General features: G+C 39.3%; 1 protein-coding gene across 1 annotated transcript; it reads left to right on the forward strand.

The window, feature by feature from the left end:
* The first annotated feature begins 9,535 nt into the window (after nucleotides 1-9,535).
* On the forward strand, nucleotides 9,536-10,840 carry LOC149142192 (uncharacterized). Its single transcript, XM_089451419.1, has 2 exons — nucleotides 9,536-10,017; nucleotides 10,237-10,840. Exons 1-2 carry the CDS (start codon nucleotides 9,536-9,538, stop codon nucleotides 10,838-10,840), a joined length of 1,086 nt encoding a protein of 361 aa, XP_089307545.1.
* The last annotated feature ends 2,572 nt before the right edge of the window (nucleotides 10,841-13,412 follow it).

Raw genomic sequence — 13,412 nt, forward strand, 5'->3', positions numbered from 1 at the left:
CCTTGACATGTGTTCCTTCCAGAGAACTATTCTTCCTTCTGATGAAGACCTCTTGGAAGCCATGATCAAGGTGTGTCCATTGACATGTCTTTCTTCCAATTGGAAGCCATGATCAAGGAGTTGTGAGGAAAGTTCCTTTTACTGTGTCAACCTCGTTAAAAAATGAATCAGTGTGTACGAGGATAGTTTGTTCCTCTCTCAACCTCGTTAAAAAATGAAATTGGATGTTCAGAGGATAGTTCTTTTTACTGAGTCAACCTCGTTAAAAAATGAATCAGGGATGAGGATAGTTTTTTCCTGTATCAACCTCGTTAAAAAATGAAATAGGCTGTAATGAGCATAGTTCCTTGTCTTGTGTCAAGCTTGTTAAAAAATGAAACAAGGGTAGGTTAAGTAGGTAGATTGTAGAGAGTAGTCATGAGCATAGTTCCTTGTCTTGTGTCAAGCTCATTAAAAAATGAATCAAGGATTTTAGAGCACAGTTCCTTGTCTTGTGTCAAGCTCGTTAAAAAATGAATCAAGGTTTTTTAGACTAGAGTTTTGTTAGGTAGATTGTAGAGAGTAGTTATGAGCATAGTTCCTTATCTTGTGTCAAGCTCGTTTAAAAAATGAAACAAGGGTTTGAGGATAGTTCTTTTCCTGTGTCAACCTCACTAAAAAATGAAACAACTCCCTCGAGTCTTTCCAAGAATTCGAAAGTAAAGCTTCATTCCATCCACCTCATTGAATGCAATGAAGCTTGGGGGGCATGTACCTCGTTTTGCGTCATTATGTTGGGGGCATGTGAACTGTAACAAGCATAGTTTTTCGTTTCAAGCTTGCGTAAACATGAAACCGGATTCGAGCATAGTTCTTTTCTTGTGTCAAGCTCGTTAAAAAATGAAACAAATCCTCCTCTAATTGAGTCGAGTGTTTGACGAGATCTAGGTTAAGTTGTATATTTAGGTTAGTTATTTCAGTGTTTTGCATAATTTTCTTACAGTTTTAGGTCGAGTCTTTCAAACGATCTCGTAACTGAACCTTCATTTCATCCAACTGGTTGAATGAAATGAAGCTGGGGGGCATGCGCTCTAGCAGTTATGCTTAGGGGGCATCAAGCACAGTTTTCTCTCTGTTTCAAGCTTGTGTAAAAATGAAACTACTCTGAAGCATAGTTTTTCTCTGTTTCAAGCTTTTGTGAAAATGAAACCTATCTCGAGTCAATTTCAGTTATTTTCAAGACTCGTTAAACTCATGAAAATCTCGAGATTATTTTGCTATTTTTCATTCTCGTAAAACAAATGAAAATGTCGAGTTCTTTCCGTCTTTTCCTGCTCGCAAATTAAATTGAAAGTCGACCATATGAGTACATTTTTATCATTTTTTCGAACTCATTAAAACTTACGAAAAAGTGAAAACCATGAGTACATTTTTATCATTTTTTCGAACTCATTAAAACTTACGAAAAAGTGAAACCTCAGAGTCATCTTTTAAGCCCTTTTCTGACTCCTAAAATATGAAAAGATTGCCGAGCATTTCTTTTACACTCGTTAAAACGGAATTAAAAGACGGTCCCCTTATAGCTCTTTTCTGACCGTAAAAACAGGAAAATATTGCCGGGTTTTTGTCGTTTCAAACTCGATATGGAAATAAAACGACGTGTCCTTGATCGCTTTTTACTTTTCAGGTCAGAGGCACTAATCATGAAAGTACTCCTTGGTCGCAAGACTAAGCGGTTCTCTCAGGTATTATTTTATACTTTTTCGGGCTTGGGAGACATAAGTTTACGAAAAAGTTCAACCTGGAGTCTTTAGTTTTTTCAGACTCTCTAAAAATGAAAAACGCCGAGTTTCTCCTATACTGGACTCGTTAAAATTTCACAGTAAAGGACCTATTCGATTACAAACAGGAATGGACCACTCCTTCTTAGGGTTCGAATCAAAACTAAGTTGGACTCAACCGAAGGATGAGTTTATAATCAAGCATATGTTATCCTCCTCAAGCTTGTAAAAAATAAAGAGGTACTTGCCAGAAATGGTGGGGGAAAGGAGAGAAAAATGAGCCCATTTGTTATCCTTTGTCTCAAAAGAAGCCTTATTACCACTCTTGAACACGACACTTTCATTCACCTGGGTTGGGAAATCCTTTGCCTCACAGTTGATCAAGCCACATTGAAAGTCTTTAGCCGGGTATTAACTTTGGGTCAAATGTCACCAAGCCATCTGTCGTGTCGTTATGTGTTCAAGAGGTCTCTGCAATAAACATTCATCTGCAAAATACTCGTCATCCATTTTGACCATCCCTGAGTCAGTCCTTACAGCTATATTTCTTCAACTTGATCTATGATTTCGTGTTGTGGGCTTGCCTGCAACGGGTCGCTTTCTATCGACATCAGCACATTATCTAGAAAGATGACCTAGGAATCGTCAGTACCTTGAAGTCTGCATGCATCAATGGCAGGTTTCTCGCCTTTGACGACAGTTTACATCATTGACTTTCGATCGAAGGATTCCGTGAAATGTTCGACTTCAACTCATTCATTCACATCTCATGGATTGTACTGGGTACTTTGAGAACCATTGACATCACTGGTGGTCTCTCTCACACTTGTTAACAGTTTACATCATTGACTGGTAATCAAGTGGTTTCTACCATGTTCGACATCAACTCATTTATTTGCATGGATAGAATCGTACCTGTTCGGGAATTAGAACTGAAGACCCTGGATCTAGTTTTCACCATCCAGGCTGCGAGGAGTTTTGTATTCATTATATAGTAGACCAACTATAAATTGATGGCTGCGTCCATACTGTGTCTACAAAAGTCTATGATTATGATGTACTACAGAATCATTCCTGTATCAGAGCAGTAGATAGTCAATTAGTTAAAGTTTTCTGAGTATGGGAATGCCTACCTCAGCGATGATATGATCATATATATGTATTTTGTGTTGAATACTTGCAGATTCCGACTGGGCTCTCCACAAGATAATCCTTGAAATGATAAAGTACTTCACCCTTCCTAGAAAATGTGAAACCCTAATCTACTACAGGCTTCGCACTTTAGGGGGCAATCTGTTACACTAAAATTTGTCACCATGACTATTTGCAGTTAGTATGGCTCCATCAACTGTCATACTATCCTCCTTGGCAAGCCTCATACCTCTGCTCTCCATGTCAAACTTCAAGAAAGAGAGAAAATCATTAAAAATCTATATATCTCTGGGTACGCAGTTTCTCTTAGCCTTACCTGCGTGTACGCACTCCAAGTTCACAATACCTGCGTACTTGTATGCTTTGTATGTAAAGCAATGGGTGTGTACTCCTGTAAAGGTCAAAAGGCGCAAGTTTCACTCCAAAAACGTTACTTGTGGTCATTTCTAGACCATTCTAGAAGCTTGTTTGACGTGTATGAAGCGCCTCCAGATGGTTCATGTATCCCTACCAAAGAGGAACTTATCCCATCAAGAGGGGAGCTATCCCATCCAAAGAGGGGCTTATCCCATTGATGGTGGACCTGAATAACTTCCTCTAGAGCACTATAAATACAGGCATTGGGCCAAAGGGAGGGAGGTTGAAAGCTGAACATTCCTAAGGGTAGATGCTGCTGGAATTAGGACTCCCTTGTAAAGCTTGAAAGGAGACTCGATTCACATCCTTTCCTAGCCTTATTTGAGAGTGGGTGAGCTGATCAAAGTAAAGGAAAACTCTTGCTGGACCCTAGGAGGGACTTGCACAACACCAAGGCTCAGGTTGTAATGGTTCCTTTTGTTACCTTTTAATGCAAATGAACTTATTTTTCTCAACAGATTGTTATTCATGGTTTGTTTCATATACTCCTTGGTCCATATGATAGATATGTATTGTTTTATGAGTTTATCAGGTGCTATTTAATCTTTTGGCTTGTTAGTGAATGCAGGTTTCGAAGAGAAGGAGGAGCTCATCCGGATCGGCAAGGCTGGACTACTACAAAGCGTTGGACTAGAGGTATGTTAAAGATCCCCTGATTACTTGTAATTGCAATGCATGTTTAGAGAAAAGTAGCTTTATTTGTCTTGTTTGTCACTAGAAAGCTTTTGCTTCTAGGGAGGTCGGTTGTGTCCGCACTAACGACTCTTTCCGCATGACACATATGGTATCAGTGCTTAGGCTCAACCCTTAGGGCCTATGGGCATTCTAATGTAAAAAAAAAATGATCTAATATCTAAATTTTATATTTTGTGTTCAATCCAACTCTTGAACCTAAAAGCCCTTGTATAATTATATGTTATTTATATTCGTATTTAAGTTGTAAATTATTTTAAGTTTATTATAATTAAATATAATTGGTTGTGAATTCGACACTATTTTGTCCATTTAATCATTAACAAAATATATAAAACTCTTCTTGGTCTATCTCTTTTTCCATTTATCAATTCTGCTTAAATTTCTAGTTGGGTGATCAATCTTAGCATCGATTTCACATCTTTTGGACCTCATGTTTGTGATAATTCTAACGGGATTTAGACAAAGCAGAACTCTAATTTTCAATATAATTTCTACAATTGTTTCTGGATTTAGAGTTTTTTTTACCTGGAAAAAACCGGACGATATGAGTCACCCTTGTCCCACAAATTCGGGTAAATAACCTTAATTTCTGGGAATCGACTTAAATGTTGACAATGCAGCATTTTTAATATTCAGTGAATGTGCAGAGAAATTTGTAGAGATCTCTTCAGCTTGTCAATACTTTCAACTTACTGGAATTTGACCTAGATTCAGGGTAAACTAGCATTTTGAATCCTTTGACGTTTTGGTTTTCAATATACTGCAACAAATCTGATAAATTTAGGTTTATTTTTTAAGTCGGAAATTTAGCATCGTTCCTGGAATTTGCCTTCGCATAAAATCTGCCGATTCGGTTTAAATTTAGGGCATTTCTCTGCCGTTCATTTTACTCATTTGACCTGCATGTACATATCTTGTTGCATTTGAATGGCTTTGTCAATTATTTTCTATTTGAATTGATATCTCTTTGGACCTGGTTCACTTCATTGTGCGTGGATAATTCAAATCGTATGTGCTATTAGTAGTTTGTAATAATATTTTTGGTTTTCTTTCTTTTAAATATCTGTGACAAACTTTCTCATATCCTTTGCCTTCTAGAATTAAATTGGTGAATTTAGGGTGGGGTCACTCCTAAATTCATCATGAATTGCCACAGCATGGGTATGTAAAGTTAGAGTCTGATATTCAAGCTGAAACATTGGAGGAATCACTGATTTTGATGTTGCATGCTAACTGTTTGACAAAATGTGTTCTTGAAAACTTTGCATCTACTCTACAACTAAGCTCTCAAATTTGTAGGCTGGGATGCCCACTTTATATGCAGGTTTAGACTCAAATTTGTAAGCTGGAATGCCTATTTTCTGTGCCTAAAAGTTTATAGTTCCATAACTAAGTGTCACAACAGTTTTTGAATTTCTTAGAGTATTTTAATGAATCTGAAGAATATGCCAGCTGTAATATGAATCTTGGTATGAGCATTAACATTGACAAATCATAAAAAATCCCTGGGCATATCTTCATTTGGATTATATTTGGACATTATTTCATATTAGTGAAATCACTGTGACTATTCTGTCAGGATGGATGCATACAGACTATTTGATAAAATGTATGAACGAAAATTTTCAGCTATATGATGATTTTAGAGTTGAGATAGCAAGTGGAAAGCTTTGCCTTTGGTTCTTGAATCACTTTCACCACTTTGAAATTGCCTTAGAATTTGAATTCTGAAAATTGTACTTGCTATCAACGCTTGTCAAAGCATTATGTATCTGGTTGAATTGGTGTTTACTTAAATAAATAACCAAAATTTGAACTAGGACCATTTTTTATCCCTGGGTGATTCCTTCAAATTCAACGAAAATACATCTCAATTCTGTTTCAGATTTGTGACTCTGTCTTCTTGCTGTTGTCCATGTATTTAGTAAACACACTAATTTCTGAGCTTTCTGTCTGAAAATACATGCTTCGTTTTGATAAGAGCTCTATTTGCATGATGGAAACAATAGTTTGATGATTAATAACAAATTCATTAGTTTATGGATTTGTCTATCCATGAGAAGGATATTCTAGTAAATTATACCTATATTACATTGAGAGCTATCCTACGTCTGCCGAAAACAATGTATTTCCCTGCAGCACAGGAGATTCCAGTAAATTATACCTATATTACATTGAGAGCTATCCTAAGTCTGTCGAAAACAAGGTATTTCCCTGCAGCATAGATACGAACTAAAATTCCATTTAAGAGTGTTATTTAGGGAATATTACAGTCACAGTAGAGGTAAAGTAGCAACATGCACTATACAAGTTAGTGCAAATTGTATCAAGGATTAATAAGGAGTGTGTTTTTTTTTTTTTTTTTAATGCAGTCAACTATTTCATGCTACAAACATAGCATAGCTTCTAAACTTATACCTGTGATTTTTTTTTTCGTGGACTAAATGTCGTTGCAGATTATAGTAAAGGATGACTTCCCTAACACCGTATTAAAATTGAACCTTTGGTGCAAAAAAAAAAAAAGTCTCATTGCCTACCAAAAAGATTGGTAGTTTTGCAGGTAGTCTTCTATTTATTTTCAGGGATACAATGATTACATCAAGGGGCTGTATAAAGGTAAAACGCTATTTGCATGTATGTATGAATCTGATCGACTTTCGCTTTATTTTAGCATGCATTGCGTGTCCCAGTCTGACATCTATAAATCATGCTTTTTCTTCCGACTATTTTTATTTTGACTTTATAATTCTAGAATCTCATTCTATTTTGTTGAATCTTACAAGCTAGGGAACTTCTTACCACGACTTTTTCTAGGGTCCCTTATTCTTCAATACCATTGGGGTATGGTATTATAATTTTTAGCTGTGAAGTGCTAGTTTTATAATCTAATTAAGGTCTTCATGTTAGAGTTAGATTGCATCATTAAACTTATATGTTTAGTGCGAGGCATATGCCTTGGATTTATTAACTGTTGTAGCTTGGTTCTTGTGAAAGATGTATTTTCGGGACAACATTGGGCACAGGGCTTTTGAATGATGCAGTTTTTAACGGTATACGCTTAACATATGCATATGACTCTATGAGTAGGCTTCTCATAACATATAGGTGTGCATGGATGATATTATTGAATTAGTTAGTTGATGGATGATATTTTAAATTAGTTAGTCTTGTTATAGTATAGTTTTTTCTTTAAATATAAAGCATAAAAGTAGGATATTGTATATAGCCTTGGAGGGTTCCATTCTTCTGTAATGTTGTTATTCCCATTTAAATTATATAATTTTAAGGTATCATGCAGCAGAAGTTCTCAGGTGGTTTTAATTGACCTGTTCATTGGTAGATTCCTTCCAAATTTCCAAGAAACGGTGATGTCAATAAATAAATTTATAAGTGGATTAACATTGTAGGGAACTAAAGTGGTTGAACGTTGTGTTTCTGTGATTTGTGTTTCATGAAGATGTTTATATTCAAATGATTAGTATGGAAGCGGATAGAATAAGTTGTTTACTGTGCCTATTTTTATCATCTTCATACCTCATTGAGAAGTGGTGTATGTTTTAACCTGTCCCAAAACAATGGTGATTAGAAGATTATCCTATCAAAGGAAATGATCGCCTTTATTATATTGTTGTCAAATCAGTGAAATATTTGGAAAATATGTTAGGATTTAGTGGCGAACAATTGAATATATTGAGATCTGGAAACTAAAGGGCTAAAAATTGCATATGGTTATAGACCGTAGTGTAATTGTAAAGGGGTGTAGTTTCTTTTTGAAAGTGCATGGTAAAATGAACAGTAATCATAATCAACTGAGACTTTAAGCATACATGTGAATGACATGCAAATTTATTTCTAATAGATGTTTGCATAATATCTATTATGAACTGGGAATCGCTGGTCTGATTGGATTGCCACTGCATCTGAACCCTGCGACTGAGGCCATCGCCTCGGCCCTGAGGCCGTTTTGGAGGGCTTAGCCTTCTTTCGCGAGGCGCTTCTCTTGAGAGGTGTTTGACTTCCTTAGTGGTGGTTCGGCCCTTGCTCTTCTGACCGATTTCCTAGGGCTTCTTCTGAGCAGATCTAGGGGCTATGACCACTAGTCTTGGGTGAGCTCGATTAGATTGAGCTAAGGCTCCTTCAATGGAGTCTTCTTCGCCCCCCCCCTCTGAAGCCGAGGCTTTTGTCAATCTACAAAACTCTCTTCCAAAAAAGAAAACGACTGAGGCTGCGAAATTTGTAAAACGCTTGGATGACATTCCTGAGATCTCGCTTCCCCCCGAGAAACCGATTTAGGTTGCCCTTTCTTTAGCGGAGTGTGCTTTGGTTGGACAGTTCATTGGGATCTAGCCCTCCCCCAAAACTACGGAGAACTGGGTTGCAAGGAACTGGGCACCACTCATTAAAAACAGAGTCACTTCGTATTTTCTGGGGAAGGGTTTCTTCCTGTTTGAATTTGCTGAAAAAGAAGATAAGGAGATGATATTCCGCAATGGCTCCTATTTCATGGGCCCTCAGGGGTTGTATCTTAACAAGTGGACGCCTGATTTTGATCCAGCAGTTGACATCCCCTCAGTCGTCCCTATGTGGGTTCATTTCCCCAACCTACCAATGCATTGCTGGAACTGGGAATCCCTCAAGCACATCGGAAATACTTTAGGTAAATTCATTGATCAAGCCAACAGCAAAGATCAATTCGATTGTGCTAGGATCTGTGTTGAAGTTGACCTAGAGGTTGGTCTACCTGAGGCAATAAAGATTAGGGTCGGAAGCTAGACACATATTCAAAATCTGCATTATGAGCAGCTTCTGTTCAAGTGCAGGAAGTGCCATATCTACAACCATTTTGCTAGAGGTTATCACAAAAATAGTGAAGCAGAGAAAGGCAAGGAGGAAGGATGGACGCAGGTTAAAATAACCAAAAACAAAGCCCCGAGAATTGGCAATAACAATGGCAAAGCTCCCCAGACAGGCTCTGGGCTTCAAACACCTCACATGGAAGAACAAGGAAATAAATTTATCCAGTTAAGCTCAGCAACAGATGACTCTCAAGGAATAGAGTTACAGAATGAAGGATCGCCCCACAAAGAGCCCCCCTCAGAACCAAAGCAAGTCGAAAGCAATGCAGACAGAACGGAAGAGATACCCATAGAAGAGGTTGAGGAAGTGCAAAGCTCGGAGGACTCAGAAGAAGAAGGTGAAATAGCAGGTTCGCAATCCTCGGCCAGAAGACCATTGAGAGGCCGAAAATTTGCCCGCGAAAAAAGAGAGCAGGAGACTTACAAAGACAAATTACAAGGAAGCAAACCTACCCTCGAGAAACTCTTGGCTAACACACTGAAGATGACCAGAAATCAGCTCCAGAGCTTTAAAGGAGATCCCCACTCCAAAAGCAAGTGATGAAGATCGTCTCCTGGAATTGTAGGGGTATGGGGAGCAAAATAAAAGAAGAAGCCATCAAAATTAGGATAAGATCTGATTCTCCTTACATACTCCTCATCCAGGAGACTAAAATGGAGGATAAGGCCTTCCTCCATATAGGCAAAAAATTATGGAAGAGAAGCGAAGGACAAGCTATCTCAGGCCGGGGTGCCTCAGGAGGCCTGGGCACCCTCTGGAATGCAAACAAATTCTCAAAGGTTAAAAAGGTCGCCAACTCACATTGGTTGTTCACAAAGCTGAAACATGTTGACTCAGATGAGACCCTCTGTCTCTTTAACGTGTACGCTCCAGTTAGCATAGGAGAGAAAAAGATCTTTTGGGATTCCATTAGAGGATTGGCAAATTCTGAAGATTTAGCAAACATCATCATTACCGAGGATCTAAATCTCACTTTAACTTTGGTTGAAAAATGTGGAGGAAGCATAGTAAGGGATCTGGCACGAGAATGGGTGGAGGATCTGCTTCAGGATTGGGATATGATCGACATCAAACCTTCGTCGGGCAAGTACACCTGGTCCAACAGAAGGCTCGGCCCGGGTCACATTGCTGCAAGGTTAGACAGATTTCTTGTTCAAAGTACTTTCCTTCTTCTTGGTTTATAATCTAGAATGCATATTCTCCCTTACAGTGTATTTGATCACAAACCCATCGAACTTGATCTTTTGGCCCATATGGATCAAGGCACTATCCCTTTTAAATTCAGTCCCCTTTGGGTCAAGGAACAGTCCTTTATGCAATTGGTAAAAGACACTTGGAAGCAACCTGTCAACAGCTCTGCCTCCTTTGTTTGGGAAGAAAAGCTTAGGAGAGTGAAAGTTGCATTGAAAACTTGGGTAAAATCCCTTCCTAACCTAGCAGTGGAAAGGAAAAAGATTCAAGAATGCCTTGAGAATCACCACCTGAACTCAGAAAATGAAGTGATCACAAAAGAAGTTCTTGACAAGGAGGCAGAACTTCAGCAAAAGCTACTCAAAGCAAGCTCAGCCAAGGAAGAGTATTGGAGGGTCAAATCTCGTAGGATTTGGCTCAAGGCAGGAGATATGAACTCTGCCTTCTTTCACAAGCAAGCCCAAGCTCGGAAAAACTTCAAATCCATCTCCAAAATCAAGGAAGAGAACATCATTCACAGAGATATACAAAGCATAAAAAATGTTGCCTTCCTCCATTTCAAAAATCTGTATAGTGAAAAAGAGGGCCTGGGGCAGACTTCAACTTTAGTAAATGAGGTTCCCACTCTGATTTCGGCCAGAAAGAATCAGGCTTTGGAAGCAGAAGTCACTAATGATGAAATCAAAACTGCTCTCTTTGCCATGGAGCCTGATAAGGCTCCGGGCCCAAATGGCTTCACTGCCAGATTCTTGCAAAACTGTTGGTAGATTGTGGAAAAAGATTTATGCAGAATGGTCCGGAAATCTCAAGCTTGTCAGAAAATAGGGGGAAGCACCAACTCAGCTTTCTTGGCCCTTATCCCTAAGGAAAAAGGAGCCAACACCTTCTCCAGATTTCACCCTATCTCCCTTTGCAACATAGGTTATAAACTGATAACAAAAGTGATTGCCAACAGATTGAAAACTATTCTTCCTTCCATTATTCCATAGAATCAGGGAGGTTTTATTCAGGGAAGATAGATAGTGGATAATTTTATCCTGGTCCAAGAGGTGATTCACTCAAGCTTGACCCGGAAAGAGAAAGGAATGGTTGTCAAATTAGACCTTGAAAGCGCCTTTGATAGGGTGAGACATAGATTTATGTTGGATGTCTTGCACAAATTTGGGTTTGGCCCCAAATTCATCAACTGGATCAAGGCATGTATCAGTGAGCCATGGATCACCCCTTTGGTGAATGGGAGGGCCACTTACTTTTTCAAAGCCTCTAGAAGGATGAGGCAAGGGTGTCCTCTATCCCCCTTGCTCTTTATCCTCCAAGCTTCTGTCCTCAGTTTCCTCTTGAATAAAAAGCAGTCAGACCAAGAAATAATGGGTCTAAACATCACAAGCGGTGTCAAAAGCATAAACCATGCACTGTTCGCGGATGACTCTCTCCTGCTGGGTGCTGCCTCCTTGCCCTCGGCTAAAAGATTCAAAGAAGTGGTGGATGCCTATTGTGAAGACTCAGGAAGTAGCCTCAATAAAGGCAAATGTCATATCTTCTGCTGGAATGCAATGATCAGAACGATTCAAGCCATTTCTATCTGTTTTGGTTTTGCAGCCTCCTCTACTTGGTCATCCTTCAAGTATCTGGGGCTCCCTGTCTTCAAAAAAAGAGCCCTCAGCAGAGATTGGCTGCCTCTGTTGGAAAAATTCAAGTCTAAAATTTGATCCTGGGGATTCAACTGGCTCAATCTAGCAGGTAAGATAGTGCTAATAAAATCTGTTTTGAATATCCTTCCCATTTAATGATGGCTCCTATTGGCATCACGAGGAAAATGGAGGAATACATAAGAAATTTTTTTTGGAAAGGTGGCAAAGCAAATGAGAAGAGAATTCCATTAATAAGCTGGGACACAATCTCCTTGCCCAGAATGGAAGGTGGACTGCACTTTAAGAATATCAGCAAACAAAATATTGCATTGGGTGTAAAACTGCTTTGGAGGATAATTGCTCCAAACCCGGGTTGGGCTCAGCTTGCGTTATGGAAAAAATACTTCCGTGGGCATAGAGCACACTGCCTAGACAATCCTATCACCATCTCTGGAACTATGATACATAAATTGTGCGAAAAAGCCTCTGCCTTAATTAAACTGCATGCGCATTGGATTCCTGGAAACAGAAAGCGCATCAATATCTGGGAGGATGACATTATGGGCAGCGACCCCCTTGCTGATGATCACTCTCTGGTTCTGCTAAAAGACTAGATGGATAGAGCAGGCATTAAAATGTTGTGGGACTTATCACAATGGGAGAATAAAAACTGGCAGAGATGGGGAAATCTTGAGGTGCCATCACACCTATCCAAAGAATATGCCACCCTTCTCACCCACTTGAAAGGCAAAGCCCCATTGAATATCAGAAAAGAAGATACTCGGGGATGGGGTTCGATCCCGGGAAGCTACACAATTTCGCAGGGTTACAAACAAATCTCTTAGCATCCGAATGTTCTGCTTGACCCAAAACCCTGGCAGGGGATCTGGTCTCAGATAACGATCCCCAAGATAGACAACTTTTGTTGGCTTCTTTACCATCACAAAATTTTGACCGAGGACATGCTTCGTAAAAGAGGCATTATTGGACCCTCTCGCTACTCGCTGTGTGGAGAACATGAAGAAACTGCCACTCACATGATGCTCTTCTGTAATTTCACAACTGATCTATGGAAGGAGGTGTTAAGCCCTTTGAACTCTGACTTCGCTCCTCCTAATCATTGCTCAGATTTGTTCTCAAACTGGAAGCGCATGTATCCTAGTGGCACTTCTCAGAACCTTCATATCAAAGATGCCTGGCTTGCTCTTCCTAAATTAATCTGCTAGCACATATGGCTGGAAAGAAATCAAAGGATTTTCAATGACAAAAAGAGCGATCCCAAGATAACCTGGGTAAATATTAAAAGCCACTAGAAAGAATGTTTGGGAGACCAGCTAGATAGGGTAGATGTTAGTGATCAAGACGTAGCTTGGGGCGACTCTCAGGGTCTCCATTTCGTTGATAAAGTCAAGCCCCCCCCCCTAAAGCATTGGAAAATCCATCTCAAGGTTGCAGAACTCATTGAGTTTTGCAAAAAGAAGGCAAGAAAAACTCTCTTCTTTGACGGTGTTGTAAAAGGCAACCCTGGTAGCTCCAGAGAAGGTGGTGTTACTAAAAGTGCAGATGGCAGAATTGAATCTAGATATGCTTGGGGAGTGGGCTTTAACTCCAGCATCCAAGTTGAAGCATTGGCTCTCCTACAGGGGCTCAAGCTGCTCATTTCTGTAGGTATCAAAGATGCAATTATTTTTGGGGACTCCCAGTCCAT

Source organism: Pinus tabuliformis, chromosome X (genome assembly GCF_031772625.1).
Source record: "Pinus tabuliformis cultivar Carrire ecotype Pingquan chromosome X, CPIR1, whole genome shotgun sequence".
Classification (NCBI taxonomy): domain Eukaryota; kingdom Viridiplantae; phylum Streptophyta; class Pinopsida; order Pinales; family Pinaceae; genus Pinus; species Pinus tabuliformis.

Excerpts from the sequence above, each read along its gene's own strand:
- LOC149142192 (XM_089451419.1), top strand. The coding sequence starts at position 9,536 with ATGGAGGATAAGGCCTTCCTCCATATAGGCAAAAAATTATGGAAGAGA. Across the intron at positions 10,018-10,236 it reads CCGGGTCACATTGCTGCAAG|CTCTGCCTCCTTTGTTTGGG; the intron begins GTTAGACAGATT and ends ACCTGTCAACAG.